Source organism: Sebastes umbrosus, chromosome 1 (genome assembly GCF_015220745.1).
Source record: "Sebastes umbrosus isolate fSebUmb1 chromosome 1, fSebUmb1.pri, whole genome shotgun sequence".
Taxonomy (NCBI): Eukaryota; Metazoa; Chordata; class Actinopteri; order Perciformes; family Sebastidae; genus Sebastes; species Sebastes umbrosus.
In genome coordinates, this window is record NC_051269.1 from 40,671,215 (window position 1) to 40,694,324 (window position 23,110).

The 23,110-nt window shown below is 39.1% G+C and overlaps 1 protein-coding gene across 2 annotated transcripts; it reads right to left on the reverse strand.

Annotated features, from left to right (window-relative positions):
* Positions 1 to 1,372: 1,372 nt before the first annotated feature.
* Positions 1,373 to 17,987, reverse strand: txnrd3 (thioredoxin reductase 3). Of its 2 annotated transcripts, none has more exons than XM_037773954.1 (16): positions 17,580 to 17,987; positions 16,243 to 16,303; positions 15,166 to 15,275; positions 14,056 to 14,163; positions 13,876 to 13,948; positions 13,593 to 13,775; positions 13,366 to 13,508; positions 12,315 to 12,430; positions 11,453 to 11,678; positions 10,293 to 10,385; positions 9,075 to 9,151; positions 6,847 to 7,003; positions 6,408 to 6,515; positions 5,061 to 5,156; positions 4,802 to 4,936; positions 1,373 to 2,587 (listed from the first exon to the last, which is right to left on the reverse strand). In XM_037773954.1, exons 1-16 carry the CDS (start codon positions 17,694 to 17,696, stop codon positions 2,525 to 2,527), a joined length of 1,866 nt encoding a protein of 621 aa, XP_037629882.1. In that variant the 5' UTR covers positions 17,697 to 17,987; the 3' UTR covers positions 1,373 to 2,524. The 2 variants fall into 2 exon arrangements, with proteins under 2 accessions (XP_037629882.1, XP_037629887.1); XM_037773959.1 differs by having other exon boundaries at positions 13,656 to 13,775; positions 17,580 to 17,984.
* Between the last annotated feature and the right edge of the window lie 5,123 nt (positions 17,988 to 23,110).

Genomic DNA, 23,110 nt, shown 5'->3' on the forward strand with positions numbered 1-23,110 from the left:
AGGTCTATTTGTCTGTATTAGTTTTGTTCAGATTAAGGTTGTTCAAGGTTGAACAGTTAAAGTTTAGTAGACGTCTAGTTTTAGCTTCAGCGTTGTTTCAATCTGTGAATTTTACTACGACAAAAAATAAACAGTTATAGTGTAAACGCAAGGGTTTGCAATGTTTATGTTAAATATTTACACATTTTTATGCATTTCTATATAAGATGTAAAACCAATTAATGTGAAATAATTCAAAAAAATATTAAAACTCAACGGATTATTGTGAAATGATTTCATCATTCTGATCAGTTACAGAAGAGTTTAATTTTATTTCATTAAAGAAATGTTAAAAATGTCCCTCTTCAGTGGTTTGTCTTTATTTCCTAATGGAACTTTTCCCAACGACATCTTCATTCTGTGTCACATTTTATGTTGGTTAGCAGACGCCAACATGCACGTGATTTCATAATCATAACATAATGCGCCTTAAACTTTATCCCTCCTGCTCATATATGCTGAACAGAGGATTGTGGGTCAGAATAACCAGAAAAGCATGCTGGCTTGCAGACTGCAAAATGTGACTGGATGCAGTAAGACATCCCGGTATTTTTTGGCATAGTGATTTGACATAATATTTATTGGGAAATACTAAATACTATGGTAGTATAATAGAGTATTGGAACGCACAGAAAATGTGACATGATTGTCAAAAAAAAAAGTCAAGAAAAATGCCATGAAGTAACAAAAATAAAATAAAAATGAGAATTAACATTTCGTAATAGTAAACTGAGTTTACATATTTACAGAAATTATTTCACTATACTGGCTCAATGTAATCATTAGAGATTTTATTTCATGTCTTACTTATTTAGCATTGAGAACTAAATCTTTGTCATGTGAAAATATATTAAACTCTTTTATAACCACAGGAAATACAATAAGTCTCCTCTTTCATAAACTGTTGGTTCATCAGCAGAGAAGCTGAAAATGTTAAAAAAAAAATGTAAAACTATCAACTATAAAGTTATTAATTTTGTGCTGCGTCTGTTAAAGGGAGGCATGGAAACTTTGCTGTTGTTATCCAGTTAGTGAAATAAAACCAATTTAGCAACACAGGTCTCATCACATACACACTAAATATCCTTAATACCTAAAGACTAGACTATTTCCTGCTATTATTAAATCAGTTTTTGAATAACAGAGATCCTCCTGAGTTACTGTAGCGCCAGGAAGTCACGTATTACAGTGACTGGTCCTCCCGCTCTTCCAGTTAAGCACTGACATGTAAACCATACGAGAATATTAGAAAAGAAAGTAACTTCATCCGTCTAGTTTCTATTGAGGAAAGTGAGAAGCAGTTTGCTCTGTGAAGTGAAAAAGTGCGACGACATTGAAGGTGAATTCATCCTTTATTAGATCTTGAGAGAGAAGTAATCTACAGTGGTTTGACACCAACAAACAAGTCATTTATACAGATGACCACTCACCGACAGCAGTCAGAATACTGTCCTCTACAAAGACTGAATAGATCTTTTACATACACATAAAGCAGAGGCAGACAGCAGCAACACACAAGCATTAAATTAATTTAGTAAAACCCTGTGAAAATGTTTTGTTTTTAAAACAACATTCAGTACGATTCAGGTTGGATTTTTCATTCAATTTCATCTGGAAGTTGTGTGATGTGAAGCACATGAAGGTTTGAAAGGTGATGCCGGCTCTCGATCTCTCTGCAGACTTGTTTAGATAAATACTTTGGAAGAGAGAGAGTTCTCTTTAAGGCAGAAAAACCCACATAGCAAAGACAAATATTAACAGCTACACGTATGTGCCTCCTAAAGACCCGGTAAGAGGAGTATGTGTGGAATCATGAAGGCTCAACAGATGAGACACGACGACATAATCTACAAACAGACAGACCTGATTAAATAATAAGCTTCCATCACAAGCTGGACCAGAGTTCAGAGCCGTGCATCCTTTCAAACCCTGCTTGTGTGCCAGTTTCAATCTGTCTTACTAAAGTCAATTTCAGTCTGTATGCCATCTGTGAATGAGAAGTGTTTGAAGTTGGGGGATTGGACGAAGGGTTTGGGTCGCCGTCAGGTGCTTCCGCAGAGGGACATCGATCCTCGCCCACCTGAGTATTTCAGGTTACGGGCCAGGACGTCACAAACAGCCCAAACACACACTCAGCAGTAGCAATGTGTGTTTGGTGCTCCTCTGAGAAGGACACACTGGTGGAGCCCAGAAATATCAGCAGAGTAACCCCGCTGTTCAGCAGGCTGCCCTCATATTAAACTACCTCAGCCAGAGATGGAGACTCTGGCTTCGTTCAGTCACCTCGAAGCTCCCAGCGAGCCCGAACGAGTGCTTTCACCCATTCAGACGCCGGCTCACGGTGTTTGGTTTTGTCCTGAGAAACAACCGCCCTGTAAGCTGAGCAGCTGGAGGTGAGGCTGAGCTTAGAGGTTGACTGAGATGAGAGGGGTTTGTTAGAAGAGTCTAACATGAGAGCAGCCCGCTAAACGAGCAGGGTTTAACCTCAGCAGCCGGCCGTGGTGATGTCTCCACCGGAGCTCTTGGTCACCTCCAAAGTGGTAAAGATCTGAAAGAGATGAGGAGAAACACGTCAGGCGGTGCAGCTTTATTCTGCAGCTTTTAGGGCGCTTTCAACCGAAACAATCTAGATTGATAAATAGGACAACTGGTGAGAGGAAAAATGTGTTTTTGATTTTGAGGTGAACTGTCCCGAGTCCTGCATTCATTCAAAATGAAGACGTGGGCTAAACTTTGTTAGAAAATGGAAATGTGAGTAATGTAAAACATCAAACGAGACGATTGAGCAGCTTAATGTGCTGCAATTATCACCGTACTACATTAACATAATGAATGTGTAACGGCCAGATCTTTAATCTAATTAATGCACGGCATGTATCACAGACAGAAATTTAAATATGATTAAAAAAATGCTCTTCAAGTCAGGCCTCTAAAGACAGACATGTTAAGACTTTAAGCCGTCGCCTGTGGCCGCACGGTTTTATGTTTATTCTGATTAAATCTGTGTCGGGCACAACCAGATCATTCACACAGATTTAGACTGAGAAACTCGCCGAGTGAGGGAGCTGGATACGTTTCAGCAGGAAGCAAACAGGTTCATGACCGTGGCAAAGCTAATCAAAGGGCAGAGTGATTTTATTTCCACCACATATATATAGGACCTGCAGTACGTGCAAACCTTTTAAATCAGCCTGAATTGTATAGACAGGACGTCTACATACATACTAGAGTTATTATAGTAAACTCAAACTGAAAATAAAATGAAAATAAGCAGTGAAAAATATTTGTAGTAAACAAGAAACTAAATAAAAAACTATATCATTTAAGAAAATGATATAGACAAATAAACTAAAACTACTGTAAACTAACAAAACTAGCAAACACACTCTGAAAAGTCAAAACTAAAAAAATAAACAAAAACTAATTGAAAATTCTAAACGATTAGAACCTTGATACATTCACAGATTTCCGTTTGAGGTCAACATGTTTGTTATGCAACAGCATTTTGCCATCTCCTGTCCGATCTAACCGGTTAGTCAACAGATTACTGTTGCAACATGCGGTCAAAAAGCAGCAATGCTTTGTTATACTGTGAAATGTTGGAGAAGTACCAGGGCCAGTTCCACAAAGATAATTCAGACCGGTCTGTCGTGTTAGGCCGGTCTTCATTAGTCATTAGGTTTTAGATTAGTCTATACAAGTTAGACAGTTTTGACACTACACAACAGAAAATGTCAAACTGAAAACTAATTCTAAAATCAAAATTAAGTACAAAATAAAAAAACACATTCACCTCTATTACTGTGGCACATCTCAATCATCACTAACAGAGCTAATTGTCCGTGTTGTCTTTGATTCGTCTAATACAAGTTAAGCCACCCTACCCCCGGACCATGTTTCTATGGCAACAGTCAGATTGTTATTATAAGTGTCAGACATCATTATGGACCCTATCCTAATCTAACCTTTCCCTTGATACGGTCGGTTTGTTATTGTGTCTTGTTAGTAGAAGACAACGTTGGAAACATGCGTGAGTGTTGGAGAGAGGAGTACCGGCGTTTGTTGTGTTGAGCACAGAAAGTGTAACTTAAGGCCCAGACACACCTACCCCACATTAAAGAACTAGCGGCGATGAAGGCCGACTGTTGCGTCGCCTCACGTTGACTTTGTCGTGGCCAAAAAGTTGCACTCGAATACACCGCAAAAACTAGAGCTGACAGCCAGTTAGCACGTACGTCCTGCGCCAGCGTGAGAGGAAATAACTCTCCCGGTCAGCCGGTTAACCGACATTAAGCATTTTAACCGATTAACGTTATCGGTTAAAACAGCCTCTGGTAATGCTAGAGCTGCTAACGTAGCACAAATACACACACTGTTTATCAGGCAATCGCTATCGTTAATCCGGGCAGACAGAGTGTTGTTACGCCGGGCAGACACACAGCTGACAAACTGCTAAACTAAACTAAATGTGCGGTAGAGACTTTTACTGGGAAAGTGGCTGCATGTCCGCGACACTACACGCAGCACCGTGGCTGCTAAGTTAACGCTCCCGGACGGTGAACTGGGTTCTCAGTTGTCTGTTGTGCTCATACACGGCAGCTGGCGCGAGGCACAAATCTTGTCGGTTAACGGTTAATAATTGGTTAACGAGGGTCGGTTAAGAACATTTTTCAAAATGAGCATCCCTAGATGGAAGATTAAAAAACAAATAAATAAGAATAAAATAAAATGCTGACATATAATGACTGAGTTGACTTCTTACCTCAGCACAGGTCGGGTGGATGCCGATGGTGCCGTCAAACTGCTCCTTGGTGGCGCCACATTTCATGGCTGCACCGAAGCCCTGCGTCACCTCTCCGGCGTTTGGCCCCAGATAGTGGAACCCAATGACTCGGTCCTACAGGAACAACAACCAAACACGGTTATTCATGTGACACATCGTAGGGGGACAAGTTGCGGGTTGCTACGGGCTCAGATTTGATTTGATTTGATACTGCGTGTAAAAGTAGTAATAATCTTACATTGTCCAGTTTATTGCAGATGATCTTAGCGTAGCACTTGTTGTTGTCTCTGCCAGGCACAGTGAACTCCAGAGGCCAGAACAGACTGTGGAACACCTGAACATAGAGACCAGGAACACAGTGTTGGTGTATTATAGCGTGAACAGCATTATATACATGTAAGCAATGATTAACATCAGACTCATTAATCATACAGTTTTTTTTTTAAAGGAGACCTATTATGCTTTTGTCTTTTCCCTTTCCTTTCGTGTGTTATATAGTTTTTTTGTGCATGTAAAAAGTCTGCAAACTTATAGAGTCCAAAGTCCACACCAAAGGGAGTTACTCTCCTCAACAGAAACACTGCTCCTGATCTGCCTGAAATGCCTCGCTTTAAGTCCTGCCTTTTCCTCCGTAACATAGTGATGTCACCAAGTAACACATTTGCATAACGGCTAGTTTGGCACAGCCTCAAACAAAGCTAGTTAGAGCAGAACTGGAGCGAATTCGGAAGAGTTTGATTCGGTTGTTTCAGACAGGGATAAAAAGAGGTGCTGCAGCACTATGAGCCACTATGAGAAAAATAAAGCATTTCTTTTGTATGCACCTGAAAATAAGCATAATAAATCCTCTTTAATTATTACCAATGATACATCCAATAAAAATAAATCTACCATGTCTGCAATTTCTTTTAAAACATTAAAAATAAAGAGGATAACATTTGTTGTTTAACTAAATCTGCAGTCAAAGTCTGTCTGGGTGTACGAACTAGAGGGGCTCATATTACTGTAAAATTGTGTAATTAATATACACCACATGTTTTCTGGCTGGCATACTGACCAATCTACATGCACAAACAAGTAGAAGTAAAGATCAGTAAATTGTAACAGAAACATTCAGGTTGCAAGCAGCAACTTGAAGAAAACTAATCTGACTGGATGAGTTCCTTATCTGGTCAAAGGCAACACACACACACACACACACACACACACACACACACACACACACACACACACACACACACACACACACACACACACACACACACACACACACACACACACACACACACACACACACACACACACACACACACACACACACACACACACACACACACACACACACACACACACACACACACACACACACACACACACACACACACACACACACACACACACACACACACGACAAGACAAACTGCAAATATGTTTCCAGACAAATCTATTCAGGTAAGAGTATCATATCACGAAGTAGAACTCTCTGTTTTAGAGAAGCGCTTCACTCCAGCCAGTCACAAGATTCACACTCAGGTGAACCAGATAGATAACACATTATTCAGGTGACTGTGTGTGTGTGTGTTACCTCGAGGTTCTCCTGCCCGTAGAGCTCCAAGGCTCTCTCCTCTGAATGACCACAGGAGCCGTACTCCAGCGGGGTGAAGACCGTGGTGGGAACGTTGATGTAGTCACACTGCACAAACACAGACAGTTAATGATGGTTTGTTAATAAAGCCTCCTGCTGAACGTGACACAATCAGTTTAATGGAGATTACCTGTGCGACAAATTGGACCGGGAATATCTACGTACTTTATTAAATTTATACTATACACGTTTATGATGATTCTCTACTCATTTTGATGCTTCTCAATTTCAATAAAGTGTATTACTGTATGACCGCATTAACAAGAGCATCATCATTAATATGAATCACAGAAAAGTCAAATGAATTATAGCGTTTTATACAAATAATCATTGTGATGGTATGTGTTACTGTAAGTGTCGCTTAATGTCGTTGATGTACCTTGACTGTTGAGCCCCCGTAGAGGCGTCGTGCCAGCAGCTTGCCAGCCTGGATGGCGACCGGCGTCAGCTCCCACTTTCCCTCCAGAATGTCTCCGATGGCGTAGATGTGGGGCACGTTGGTCTGCTCTTCATCGTTCACTGGAACCTTTCCATTCCTGGAGGATTGGTACGGAGAGATCAGTTAGGAACCATAGGTTCATTTAGCCCTCAGTCATTCTGATCGGTCCACAATTATTATTCATCATATCGTAGGTGAACTAGATATTTGGCCAAAGGAACAACACAACTTGCTTGGGAACAAAATGAGTATGCTAGCTCATGTTTTATTTGCTCTGGCAGATGCGTCAGGTCCTGCTCCCGTTTGGACAGATTTCCAGCAACTTGAGATCTGACGGGCCAATCGCAATCGTTTATCTATTATGGGGCGAGCTTGAGACGATGACTCTAAAGGGGAGCAGCTGATGTGGGACTTTCTGTTGAAGCTGCACAAACTGGATGGTATGTTTTCACTAAAAGAAGAACAATCAACTGCACTTAAACCTTTTCTTGAGTAGAAACATGTGTTTGCCGTTCTTCAAACAGGATTTAAATAGTAAAAGTTGAATATATCATCTGGCTCCGCTGGTCGCCAAAAAGATGGGGCACCAGTGAAAACCCAGTGGCTATTGTTGATTCTCCGTTGGTCGCACTTGTGACACGCTCTTCACAATTTTTTATAGAAATAAAACCCATTTATTTAATTTTCTCGTATCAGCGCCCACGTTCATCAAATAAAAAGCTTGTAAAACACTGACTCTGACAACAGACGCTACAATTATTAACTGAAAGTAAATGTGTCTGCTCCTTATGGAGTCTCAGCACAGAGCAGCAGGAGTCAGATTTTACACACTTAACACTTGACACAAGAGAGAGTTGAGAAAGAAGACAACAGTGGAGGATTTGGTGTCAAAGAGAAAAGCAAATGCAGCTATTTGGCAATGTTTCAGATTTTAACCCAATGCTATAAGGGACCCATAATGTTAATGAAGGAATCGCGTGAGGAGGACGGAGTGGTCACAGCCGGTGTGCACAGCGCAGCGATGGCAGGGGGAAATCTGCGGGTGAATGCTCGCCTGCAGAGGACAGACACACAGCCATCCAACGTTAGAGATCAAAGTAAGCGCTCTACAGATATTGAGCGTCATTTTTTTCTTGTAAAATGTCCGGTGTAAATCGTAACACCGGTGTTGTCACAAGTTTATTAACTGGTGGAAAAATGTCCTCAACGTGATATCCCTTATCTCTGCACGCTGTTTACATTGCTCTGTTGATAAGCGCTACGTCACATGTTTTGTTGCTCCAATTGGTTGTAGGTCCATCCAATTGCGTCCAGAGGCATTTTGTTCTACGCCCGTTCCTAACGCACCTTGGAAGTTGAAAACTAACCGAGAGGTTCCAGACTAATTTGCATTCGGTCTGGCAGAAATCACATTAAATGAGTTTAAAGTCATGTTGGGCAGAATGGAGAAACATAACTGTGGTAGTATTCATATATTCTGTACTGTACAGCAACAGAACAATCAAACCTGCTGATGGGCCCTGAACACAGAGACCCTCTGGCTTTGTCTCGGCTCCATCAGACTACTACTAAGGTCATAAGACTCGGTCCATGTGACCCAGCAAGCGCTCTTTTAAGCCGGCCTCATGCCGTCTTAATCCCTGTTGGCCTCCTAGGCTGAACCATTCAGTCATTCACAAAATAGTGTAGACACAACATCCTCAAAGAAACGGCTCCTATGCTTCTAATATTGGAATAAATAATCAACTGCAAAACATTTTTAAGATTATTTAAACTTTAACTCTAGTTTTCTAATTCAAGCGGGAAAAAAGGAACTTAATGTATTTATAAAAAAACAACCAACCAAAATTGAGTGTAATAATATACTGTATGTACATAAGAGCAGACAATCAAACATAATGACACCAAGCATGAAAAGCTCTTTGATAATTCATTGTACAACATTATAGAGCAGCTGATATTGTGTGTAGGGACTCCCCTCCTCTCTCTGTACCAAATCCCCCAACGCACTCACACACCAGCCCTGCAGAGAGCCATGGGACGGCAATAACTGCTGAATCACCATGACTGTACCACCAGTCTTAAAGGCACAGGCCGCCCCATGTAATAGCATGGACGCATGTAGAATAAAAAAAAAAAAAACATGTACAATGAGATAATAAACTCACTTGGAGTTGACTTTGACCCCTGTGCTGTCCAGGCCAAGCTTGTCTGTGCATGCGTCTCGGCCCACCGCTATCAGCACCTGAAGAACAAAGAAATAGTAGTTTAAAGGAAGTCCTCGGGGCATTGCTGCAGGGAAGTTGCTGCTATTTTATTTACACAAGAAAGAGACAAAACACAAGAAGTAACAACTTCAGAAAAGAAAAAAAGGTCTTAGTTGGAATATTTCCACTCATAGAAATAGAATAAAAGAGTAGAACGGACATGCCCATTCAAATAAACGTAGCAGGATGGTCAGAGCTGCGGCATTTTTATGTGTACCGTTGCCATAGGGACCATTGTAGCAGGCGGACTTCTGCATAAACTAACTAACTGACTTGCACCAAGTCGTGGGCTCACTGACGTTACAAGGCACATAGAAAATATAAATGAGTCAAATTAAACATCTTAATGCTTCATCCATTGATGCCGCACAGATTACAGAAAATGAGCCGAACTTTGGGCTGGTGGCCGGCGGGTCTAAACAGTCCCAAAGCCTGGGGACAAGCTACCTAGCTAACTAGCTAGCTAGCCAGCTGTCTCCGGGAGCTGCGTCCGCTCTCTTTCTGGCGAGCTGCGAACACACACTTTACGGCCCCATTGACGTGTGTTCTGTTGTCACCATAACAACAATCGCCATTTCCTGTTATACTAGTCAAATTACCACAGCAAACAGTTCAATGATCCTTCTACTCCTATTTGATTTCTATGTTTTCACTCTTAGATCCTTTTACACTGTTGGGTTATCAACCTGTGTGACAGCTTAACATCAGAACTACATGATAGAACAACTTTAAATTGTTGGCTAAACTTTGGTAGCAGTCGTTGAGTTTACTAGCTTAGGAGAGGTAATGGGTGCATGAATGGCTAAAAGGTGAGGGGTTGATGACAACACCGCTGTCTTGAAAAGGGACATTATAAAATGTGACATGAAATAAAAGTGTTATTGGGGAAAATAGTATTACAAAAAAACAGATATTTAGAAAAAAAAAAGAAAAGATATCCAATAAAATCTAGTTGTCACAAATTTCTGGTTACATTTATTCATATAATTATATTTATTTAATATTGAACTTTGGAATTCCCGACAAAATTGGACCAGAAAGAAACGTCACAAAACACACTTCCACAGTATTCTACAACAGTAACAGATGGGAAGGATGAACTGATAGATGAGTACGTACGGTGTTGTACTCTCCCTCGATGATCTCATCGCTTTCTGTGGACTTGGCTGTCACCTTCAGTTTGCCAGGAGTGCCTGCTTCCAGCTCCTCTATCTGACACACACAGACGCAGGAAAATCAGAGAGGAAAAATCATCTTGGTGCTTCTGTCAAATGTCGAGCTGAGAGAAAACTTATGATGCAAGAATGTACGACAATAAATCTGATGCTGTAAAATTACACAGTTCAAAGTCTGCTGACTAACAGTTGCCTTTGCTGCTAATGGACGTTCCTTTAAAGGGATAGTTTGAGTTTTTTAAGTGGGGTTGTATAAGATACTTCTCCATAGTCTGTGGCACCTACAGTAGATGACGGTCAGCAAACCCCCAGTTTGGAGAAGCAGGCAGGAGTACCGGGACGAGAGCAAAGTAATGTACTGCTGTGGACGGAGGTAGCAGCAAAACGGATATTAACCAACAACAAAAAAATCTGTGTAAGTGTACGCTATATTTAGATGCCGTCAGACAGCCGTTTCTGACGTGGAACTGAAGCCGTTATTTCTATCTAAGCTCTCTTCAAAGCCACCAGACTCCATTGAAGAAGACATCATTTTTACCTCATATTGTGGGACTTTGATGAATCCTAACTAACCCTTTAAAACACCAAAGTCACACAATAAACACAAACGAACTAACCGATCAAGGCAGTGGAAGACCAGTAACTTACATGTTCCAAGAGGTAAAATTACTGTTTTTGTCAAAGGAGTCTGGTGGCTTTGAAGAGAGCATAGATAACGGCTTCAGTTCCCTGTCGGAGTGGGCTGTCTGGCGGCGAGGTAAAGTGATGAAAATATTCTAAATATAGCGTACAATGAAGCTGATACAGATTTTTTTTAGGTGGCTAAACCAGGTTTTGCTGCTGCCTCCGTCCACAGCAGTGCATTGCTTTGCTCCCGTGCTGGTACTCCAAACTGGGGGCGTGGCGGGCGCCAGCTACTGTAGGTAATACACTGACTATGGATAAGTACCTCATACAACCCCACTTCAAAAAATCTTAACTATCCCTTTATGCAAGATGAAATTGTAAAACAAATTATATATAGTCAAATACATTTTTTTCAGATAGTACTTTAGTTAAGGCAGCGCTTTCTCTTACACACACAGCAGTCTAGTTAACACTCACCTTTGTAGGGACATATTTGCGGAGGAACTTGACTCCGTGCTCCTCCATGTGATCTCCGGCGCGGTTGGCCATGTCCTGGTCAAAGCCCCTCAGCAGGATGGATCGAACCATGACGGTGACATCAAGACCCAGGCCAGCCAGGAAACCACCGCACTCCAGAGCCACGTACGACGCCCCGATCACCAGGGTCTTTCCCGGGCAGTAATTCAACGAGAAGAGGTCGTCACTGGTGGACAAACACAGAGGATATCAAACAGAGCGGGCGGAAAACATGAAGCTAATGATGACTTCTCAAATGTACATTTCGTTTTGAAGCGATTAGAAATTTCTGGTTTAAAATAGTAATAATAAGACTGTTGATTTGAGATGCATTTTCCAGGTATAACACGTGCTGCTCTTGATTGAAAACTAAATCTGACAGTGACATTCCTCTCTCCACACCCTGCAAACAATAAGCCTAATTATACAAAATACTGATAGAAACTATCGTCCATGCAGAAGTGGGGTTGTTATGTGGTTTTGCGTGTTTTGTGGGAGGAAGTGAGCAGCACGACACCATTTGTACATTGCCAAAACAGCAGCATAATCGCCAAAGACACCTGAGGATAATCTTACAAAACATTTAGACAGCTGGGAGATTAACGGACGCCCTGAGGCAGGGCCACCTGCGGAGGATACAAGATCATTAAAATTGTGTGTTTGTGTTTTCAGAGATCACATACTATGGCAAGAGACACTTCTTCAGACATCTGTTGAATCAAGCGTCTGGTCTTAAAAATGAGCTGTGAATGGGGCTTCCAGTAACACAGCCTGTCATTAGATAGGGCTGCTGTTGTTACAGCAACCGGCACTGCGCTCTCACCTGGTGATACAGTACTCCTTGTCTCCAGGGATGCCCAGGTAGCGCGGCCTCTCTCCTGTAGCCAAGATAAACTTAGCCCCCGTGTAAAACGTCTCCTTCCCACGTTTGTTTGTCGCCTGTCAGAAAATACAAACAGAAACTCTCTGAGATACTATCTCTTGTTTTTCTTTGGGGTGCAGCTAGTGATGTGATCACAAGTACAACAGAAATGCTGAAAGGCAGCCAAAGAAAATTTAACTGTTTGGCAAAGCCTGTTCAAGACAAACAAAACAAAAAAAAATACGTTGCCACAACAGGCTAGACAACATTTCAAAAGCAAACAGCTTATCGAGGTTAGTGATGACTTTTAAGATAGCAACTTGATCATGTGAAAAAGGGAAGGTCTTGTTCAATGTCAACATTAAAAGTTACAAATGCTGTTTGTCAAGTCTCCTAGGTACAGTAGAAACTGCTTATAGTGATCACGTCTGTCCGGGTCAAATGGTGATTATTATAATCCAATTTGTTTTCTTTTTCTTTATTTCTCATGCAGCTAACCATGTAATTGATGGTTGTATATTTATCACATGAATACAAAGTAATGCTGCCGATTCTTCTGCCTTTTCCCTCACCAAAGGTGAGGCATTGCCGTTGCTGGCCGACTATGTGTCACTGCAGTGCTGCTGTTGCATGCAGATGACCGGCGCCCCTTTGCTGGGGCTTCTTGCTCGCTCATCCGGTGAATGGCATGGAGGGAGCCGGGTGCCGTTCGTCTGCATACCACCACAGACAAACGGCAAAGCATTCGGTACTCTGCCGATCCTCAACCGGCTCTGCTCCACCGCAGTGCAGGTTGAGGATCGGCAGAGTACGAATGCTTCGAAACTGAAGCTTCGACAATTGCCATGGTAATCGACCGCCAAATCAGTATTTGAATGCTGATGAAAAACACAGGTTGAATGATTAAGAATGCAGCTTTGCAGTTGAGTCCTCTTGACTGCGCTCATTAATGAAGCACTATAAGCGGTTTCTACTGCACATTGAAGGCTCCTTTATATCTATAAGTACTCACCTTGATTTTGTGTGGTTCAACGAACTCTGCATAGGCATTGACATAGTTGACGCTCTTTTCTCTCAGTGCCACCCTGTAGCCCCAGTTCAGTGAGCCGATGTAGTTGTTCACCGCCGTCTTCATCGTGTCCCAGTTGTGCTTCACTGAGTATAGACAGACAGACGGACGTTAATAGAATCAGTGGAATGCCAACAAGTGACTATTGACGAGGCTTGCCTCTGATTTACCGCGGCAAACCGGTGCGACGTCCCCCCTTCGTGACCTCCGGGGTCGGAGCTCTGAGTCCTCACCTTTTTCGTCAAACTCCCAGCCGAACATGCGTGCGTCCTGCATGGCGGTGCCCAGCACGGCCGTCTGGTGCATCAGCTTCTTGGGAATGCAGCCGACATTCACGCAAGTTCCACCGAGACCTGATGAACACATTAACAACACGTGAAACTGATCAGTCACCGACCAAATTAGATTCAAATATATACACACTGTACACATCCTCAAGTGGAAGAATCTTACCCCAGGTGGCTCCCTTTGGTGTGGGAATAACATAGTCCAGTACCATGACCTTCTTCCCCAATAAAGAAGCTTCCTATTGTCAACAGAGCCAATGTTATATAAATCTGTAATTTACTAATATTCTGTGTGCAGTTAATGGCTTAGAACACACTGTGAATGTGTTGCATTTAATTGTGTCACCTTTGAGCAGGCCAGGCCTCCAGATCCTCCTCCGATGACGATCAGGTCGTAGTCATAAGCTTCATCTTCTCCCTTCAGTAGCTGCTGCAGGCTGCCGTCTTTATGAGCCTGCCGGAAACATTAACATAAAGTTACATCAATACAGCACTTATGTGTGTTGATCATGTAGTAACAATATGGTATATAATTAATTTTCAAATATCAAAAATAGCTAGAATGACTAAAGTAGTCAAATATGCAACAGAGCTTTCTCATAACAGCTGTTATTATTAACAAGTGTCTCGGTTAAGCTTTGCTATATCAATACGAATCCATTATTTACTCTGGGAAGTGAGTAGTGAAGCGAGAGAGAGAGAGGCGGCAACGGGAGCAAGTAACATTTTTTACTCCGGCCAAAGCAGGAAAAGTTAACATTGTTTGGTTTGTCCGTTCTGGGCTACTGTAGAAACATGGCGGTGCAACATGGCGGACTCCGTTGAGAGGACCCGCTCCATTTGTAGATATAAACAGCTCATTCTAAGGTAATGAAAACAACGATTCTTATTATCAGGTGATTATACACTAATGAAAACACACTTATTAATATTATATTCCATTTCTGCCAATAGATCCCCCTAAATGTTGCACACTGGTCCTTTAAGTGGAAAAGAGCGAATAGCTTGTAGTGGTTGAATTAACTGAAAAAGTTACTGTACTGTGTCTGTCAACAACAGCTCTCATGTTTCTCATGTTTCTAGTGTTTGCTCTCAAGGCACCTGCATGGCATCCTGGCATGACCTCTTGGCAGACCTACATGTTTTGGTTACACCCCTCACATTCCTGCTATGCCTGCTGTGACAAAGATTTACCAAGTATGCTGTTGTTGTTTGGTTGAGAGGGAAGAACACATCATGAGTAATTTTTACACACAAAAAACAAAACGAGTGGGTTGAGCTCTTTTGAGCACAGTTTCTGGAAGTTTCTGGAATCTGAATAAGCCACGTGATTGAGTAAAATTTCATGGCCATCATCTGCTGAGGAGATATGCAACATTTACAGTGATGTACAGTATAACACCAAAGAGGGAAAATCCCTTTAAGACAGTTAATTAGAGACACACTTGCTCCTCACCTGCAGTGTTTTGTCACAGCCGCCAACATGCTTCTTGTTGATGAAGACATTAGGAACGCTTTTCTGTCCGGTTATCTCGAACAGCATATCCTGGTAGTTGGTTCCATCCTCTGGACAGAAGGGTTCATGTTGTTAGTGCAAGTTAATAGGGTTGTTTAATATTAACCATCCGTTAAATACATCTGCTTTTCATATGGTAATCAGCCTGAGTAATATACAAAGAATAGGCAAAAACAATAAAAGGGGAAGCATGACGCGACACAAAATGTTTCTTTCATCATTCTCTATATCAGCAAACCTCAAAGTGTCTGTCTGTGATTACAACATGGCCACATACTACAAGTACAAACAGAAGCTGAGCTCAAATAGTCACCTACTTCTCAAAAGTTCATATGCAGTCAGTTTAACCCATGGTTAAGTCTGTTACACCAGTCGGAGTCTACCAGTAACACAAAGCACCACTTAGAGCTGCATCGATTAGCTGTCAACTGTTCAATTAATCGCCAACTATTTTGATAATAGATTAATCCCTTTGAGTATTTTTTTTAAGAAATAAAAAGTCAAAATTCTCTCATTCCAGCTTCTTAAATGTGAATATGATCTGGTTTCTTTACTCCTCTATGACAGTAAACTGAATAATTCTGATCCATCATAATCTTAATGGTGTTGATGAATCATAAACATCCCTATATACTTCCTTCAACATACAGCCGAGTCAGTGACATAAATAACCCGGAGCAGCGAGGTTACGGAGATGTGGCACGAGGCCAAGGTATCTTCAGTGAGTGACTCAGCATGTTTTGTGCTGCTGCAAAGTAAGACAACAGCACAGTCCGGGGTTAACACAACATCCCCCCTTTATCATACACGGAGGACAGTTTTCAACTGTGTAGACGCACACTCAAGCATGACAATGCATTTTATATTTACATTAAATTAAGCACCGGTAACATACGAGGCATGTATATGCAGGTTTATAACACTATAATGTAGTTGTATAAGCAGATATAAGGAGGACATTTATAGTTGTTTATTATTATTATTATTATTATTGTACAGTATTAGTCTCCATCTTACCTATGAGATCCAACTCCACCACATTACACTCGATTTTCAGCTCCTTGAACAATTCTTTCACCTACAAAGAAACAGAAATCAATTTCCTCAGACACATGTTACACATTGTTCACACACAATACAGCACCCGAAACACCCTTTTCCTATTAGCAAAGAGTCTCAGGACACTGAAATACACCCTTTAATCAAGTTAACTGTTAGCTAACCCTCTCTATTAAGTCTCAAAAACACTATTTAATTAATAGTCTACATGCAAAGATTAACTCAGTCAATACTTTATTTAATTTACAGAGATGTGTCCTCTCAAAGTAGTGCTATGATGTTGAATGTTACAGTTACTGTGATAAATCGCAATATATTGAATCGTAACTCCAATATCATGATATGTATCGTATCGACAGATTATTACCAATACACAGCCCTGTTAGCTACTGGAAACTAAATAATAAAACTTAAAAGAAACAAGTGCTTTTTTTTTGGGTAATTTTTTGAGAAACCCACTACAGTAATCTGAGTAGACAGTAGTAGTATCTTCTTTCTTTTTTTATATATATATTTAATTGATTTACTCATTATTATTATTATTTATATATATATTTATTTCAAAATGTATATGTATGTGTTTGTATGTAGGTATGTATATATATTTTAAATTTTTATTTTTTTCTCTCCTTATTATTTTTTTTTTTTTTCTATTTTCATTTATATGTATATATATATATATATATATATATATATATATATATATATATATATATATATATATTAAATTATATTTTTTTATTTTCTTCTCTTATTATTATTTCATATCTGTGGCTGTTTATGTGTATGTTGTTGTCAGGTATGATTGATTGATTGATTGATTGATTGATTGATTGATTGATTGATTGATTGATGTGTTCCCTGTATAGTGACTGTTCTAATGATTATTGACAATTAATAAAAAAGACCTTTGAAGAAGACTGTCACTTAGTAAACAGGATGTGTGCTTATTAAACGTTAAGTTAGCTATTAACTCTATATTATATAACTAACGTTAGCTAACTTTACTAAGAAGTGCTACAACATTTACATATGACAGTTTTCTAGCTAATTAACGACATTATCGCCTCCAAATATGAGCTAAACTCTGTTAAAACTGTGACACATGTTTGTGTGTTTTTGGCTAATTATATATTAGCATTCAGCCTCCAGCAACTAGACGGAGCCCGTGTTCACTTAAAGTCACTGTAACGTGAGAAGGAACGCCAGCAGCTAGACGGAGCCCGGGTGTAAAGATGGAAGTTTACGACTCATTTAAGTTAAATAACGTCTATATATATATATTGATATCTTACCTTGACACAGTACGGACAGTAGCTTTTACTGAACACCATCACCTGATTGGTGTCGATAAGCTGCTGTATCCGAGTTTTGAGCTCATTCTTCCCGCTGTCAGGTTGGATGGGAGGCATGATCAGAGTGTATCCGTCCGCCAATGAGAGAATAAAGAGCTCCGGTTAACGGGAGAATAAAGATAAAAACACAGATTAAACCGCACCGACTCTCTGTTAGTAAATGTCCGGATGTCTGCCGGTTGTTTCTCCAACAGAAGATACTAGATAGAAGCAGCTGAGCCGCGGGTTTGACCCATGGATGTAGGTGCGACCTCCTCGGTTCCTGGTTCGTCTCCCTCCGCCGGCTGCAGCTCGTCTGTCTGTCTACCAACCGCGCCAAACGTCTTTTAGCGTTTCTTGTCTTGCTACGTTTGGGTGCGCTCGATCTGTGTCACCGCATAGTCCGTTGGTTATCATTGTGAGTAAAGATAACTCCGCCCATGCGGTCAATGCCGGTCTTCAAAAACGTACACATCTACATAAACGTCACAGGGTTGCCTATTTACATGCCCTGAAAGCACTGGAACTAATAAACACATTCAATATGAAAATAGGATTGATTTTTTTGTTTTTTTATATATTTCTTTTCCTGTCCTTACATTTTATTTATTGTATAATTTATATATATATATATATATATATGTATATATATATATATATATAATTATGTTTTATATTTTTGTTATACTGTAAAATATTTTTCCAGAATTGTAATGAAAAATCTGAACATGCAAATATATTGTACTGAACTTTTGAAATAAAGTATTTAAAAAAATATATATAATAAAAAATATATATATAAAACGTACACACCTACATAAACGTCACAGGGTTGCCTATTTACATGCCCTAAAAGCACAGGACCTAATAAACACATTCAATGTAAAAATAGGATGTTTTTTTATTTTTTTTATCTATTTTTGTTTTTATATATCTTTCCCTGTCCTTACAGTTTATTCGTTGTATAATTTATATTATTTATTTTTACATTATTTTTATAGTGAAAAATATTTTTGCAGAATTGTAATGAAAAATCTGAACATGCAAATATAGAGTATTAATAAAGTATTATAATAATTTTTATTATAATATGCATTTTATTAATGAATTTAAACAGTATAGCACCATCATATCCTATATTAAAAACAAAAAAGCCATTAAGATTTATAAATTATTAAATGATTATAATATGATGTATATAATAAAAACAAAATATACACAAACTCTGGCATTATGAAATGTTTATGTAATTATTTTCGTTTTGTTTTGTTTTTTGTTCAACTGTCTATGTATCTGTGACTCTGTTAACGAGCATGAGTTCAATAAAGAAAGAATAAAAAATATAAATAGATAAATAAATAAATAAGTAAAAGTACAGGAACTAATTATTCCCCAGAAACAATCTTATTAAAACCAAAGTATTTAAATAGACCTGTCTTTATATATATATAGAAAAAATGAAGACCTCATACTAGTTTGGAAGATGATGACAAAAATAACCGGGCCTAAAGGCGCCTAGAGACAGGTAATCCTAAATTAAGAAAAAAGTGAAGCAAAGAAAAGCATGAAGCATTATTTGTATTACAAATAAATATTTATAGAAACCGAATGTAAATAGATAATTGTTAAGCTCTGAGCATTACAGATTTCTATTCTTACTTATGAGTGTTGAGCAAATAGTTGGTTATCTAGCGCCATCTGCCTGTGAAAATAGTCTATCACAAGTAACAGGTGTGTTTCCCCATACGGCTTCTAACTATTTGAAGACAAAAAAATTTGATGATGAATGTTTTACTAATTTTAGCCAAATTCTTTATTCATTACGGAAATTTCTTAAAGACCCCGCCCATCTTCATGTGCTTTTAGTCCCTGAAATTAATGAAATCCAAATATGCCAAAGATCTATATTATATTACTTGAAAATTATCTGACCCGATAACTAACAATCGCTTAATCTTTTCTTTTTAATTTTCTTTTATTTATGTAATTTTTCTTATATTTCTTAAATTATTATTTTTTTTCAGTTTTTGTTTAATTTATTATCATTACTATTATTGATGTGCTTGAATGTTTGTTAACTTCTATGTTTTGTGCCCGAGGACCCCCTTGAAAACGAGATGGTGCATCTCAAGGAGGTTTATCCTAATTTTGAAATGAAAAATAAAAATGAAAATGTAATGCATGATAACAATAATAAACAGGCTGAGCAGCAGGACGCTGCAGATCATCTTCTCCCAGTGAGAGAACACAGCACAACTTCCATTACCTTATTGTTGAAAGTTACTAAACAAATAAATATCTGTTACAGCTAGCTGTTATTCACCATCTGTTATTGATTGTCATACTGTCAGCGTTTGTGTGCTTGAAAGAAAACTGTTGTTAACACTGGTATTAAGAATAAAGACCACTAGAGGGAGCTCAGGTCAGGTCATCTTGCTTACTTTAAGTGGATTTTCCAACAGGTCTCCTCAAGGTCAGCTGCTACCAGCATAACACACCTGAAAGTGTGTTATGCTGTGTGTGTAATATTATTATTGCACCCACTTCCGATGTTTTTAGGTCATTGGATGGGCATATTATCTGCTGGCTTCTCAGGGCGTGAAAGACACCGTGAGCCTGGAACACACCGATCGACATCCATCCAACCCCGGGAGCTGGCTTTAAAGATCTTTATTTAAAGGTCTCATATTATGCTAATTTTCAGTTTCATTCTTGTATTTTACGTTTTGAGTAAAACATGTTTACATGCTGAAATGTTAAAAAAATACTTCATTTTCCTCAAAATGTCTGCCTGAATATGCCTGCATTTACCCTCTGTCTGAAACGCTCCGTTTTAGTGCATTTCAACGGAATGCAACAGAATTGCGTTGCTAGGCAACAGCTCGGGTCCATGTTTACATCTTGTCAGCTGATGTCATTCACATACACTGCAACCGTAAATAAACTGGGACACATTTAGTATGTTTACGTTATTGTAGATTTGTGACATCACAAATGGACAGAAATCCTGACAGCTTGTTCCAAAGGCACGGTTTCTGAATAAGGGCTAAGTGTATTTCTCTGTGGATTGAGCATTTTGATACTTTCACAGTATTTATTTATCACTTCAACCTGCTTTATAATAAAAAAAGACGTGAAAATCTAACTTTTAACAATATGGAACCTTTAAAAGAAAAGAAAGAAAGATCGTCCCTCACAAGACCAGCCCACCGGGATAATTCCCGAGCTTCCCGAATGCCAGTCCGTCCCTGTCTCTACTTAACATATTTTTATGACGCCTAAGTGAATATATTTGTGCATTTAATCCTCCGACTCAGTGCTATTCTTAGAGATACTGGACTCTATATGAACCTTTTATTATACTCTGTATTACCTGAACAGTGGTAGTATAGTAGTGCATACAGTACAGTAGTATCAGCACTTTTAAAGTCCTCAGTTGACCATTCGCTAAGCACTGTTACTGCTCCTGTGCTTGTCAAGCGTTTCATTCTCATACGATACAGTTTACAGTGATAACGGTAGCACATCCTTTTGTTCCCATGGGAGCTCTTTCATATCCCAGTATTTTCCAGCTCACAATTATTTAAATTTAAACATGATCTGCATAGTTGACTATAGCAATGAACAAAACACGGCCAGTTCTGTTTAGTCATTTTAGCTCGCCCTCTTTGACCTCCTCCTGTTCTTGGTCTTTGTCTGATTCTATCAGTTTCTTTCGTTCCCTTTTGTTCTTGCACTCCCTTCACTGCTTCAGCACGACTTATGTTTTTAACCGTTTTCACTTGTTGAATTCCCACTGCTCTGTTCCTGACTTCACAACCCCCCATATGTCACACTGTGCTGGCCACCACCATAACAACCTGCACGTTCTCTCCACAGTCTGTAACAGGGCAGACCTGTATCATCACTTTCAAGAAAGTCTTTTTGAAAAGTGGCGCCGAGGGGTCTGACAGAGCGTCAGTCTGTGACGAGGTGGGATGAGAACCTGTAGTTTTTTGAACTGATTAGTATTTGGTGCTCAAAGGTCAAAGGTCAAAGTCACCGTGACCTTACGTCCGTTCCATTCTCGTGAAGGCGATATCTCAGGAATGCCTTGAGTGAATTTCTTTAAAATTTGGCACGACCGTTCACTTGGACTTAAGTGATACGAATTTGGTGGTCAAAGGTCAAGGCCACCGTGACCTAACAAAACACATTTTTTGGCCATAACTCAAGAATTCTTATGTTAATTATGACAATTTAACAGTAATGTCTAACAGGATGAAATGATGAAGTGATGACATTTTGGACAGACATGGATGTGAACTAGACTGGTAAACATCCGTGAGGCGGTAATTCTAGTTCTAAACATGTTCGACATGTTCCACTGTGTTGCGGACTTTGCAGTGTCGTCCACCTCGAGAGCTCCAGTGGTGACCGACCGGTGGTCCAGTGTGATGTCTGGTGTATTTACTCAGTTGTAAGGTGTATGCTCCTTCCTGACTGTCAAGGATACAGCACAACAAATATTTAAACAATCTTGTCTGTCTAGTCTTTGTAGGTTTCAGCTAATCTTCAGGATTTTTAGCAAGTTCCCAGCAGAGCAAATGTTCTTTCTGTTTCGTTCTGTTGAGTGACTCACAGTGGGGATAAATGACAGAGCATACAACTCCAGGTGTTGATTTATATTATGAAGTAGCCTACATTTATTTTCATCATGATGGTAGGTACCGTTTTATTTTATTTTACAAACCTTATGTTGCATAACATTACTTTATGTTACGGAGTGGCTTCGAATATATATATATTTTTTCAATAAATATAGAAAAGAATACAGAAATAAACAAGTGTGAGGTAATAATTAAGGGGTGAAATGCAAGGGGAAAATTGTGCATAAATAAAAAAAATAAATACACATTTATAAATAAATGAATAAATAAATAAATGAATAAATGAATAAATTAATAAATAAATAAATAAATAAACATAACTGCAACAAAAATATAAAAAAATACATTTAAAAATTCTTAAAGAATTAATACATAAATACATAAAAAGGAAATTGAAACAGAAGAGAAAATAAATAATGGAATTAATTCAAAGATAAATAAATAAAAAAGCAAATTAAAACAGAAATATCAATTTAAGTCACACTTTTATCACTTAATTAATGGCTACATTCATTTTTTATATTCTTGCTGCATTTAATGACATAATTGTTTATTATTTATTTATTTATTTATTCATTTATTTATTTATCGAAAACGTCAGGATCTGTGCTGTAACAGGGAAAGAAATGAACACACCACGAGAGACACGTGAGCACAAACCCTCAAACTGTCATAGGACTTCCGGCATGCTATTATGAGACTGAAGGCCTTTTTATTTTTTATTATTTATTTTGTTAATGTAATTGTCCTTTAATCTTATTTCATGCTCCTCATGTGTATTTGTATTGTGCCACTTACAGTATATCTGTGCTACTATCTACCTGAATTATTTTGTATATTATC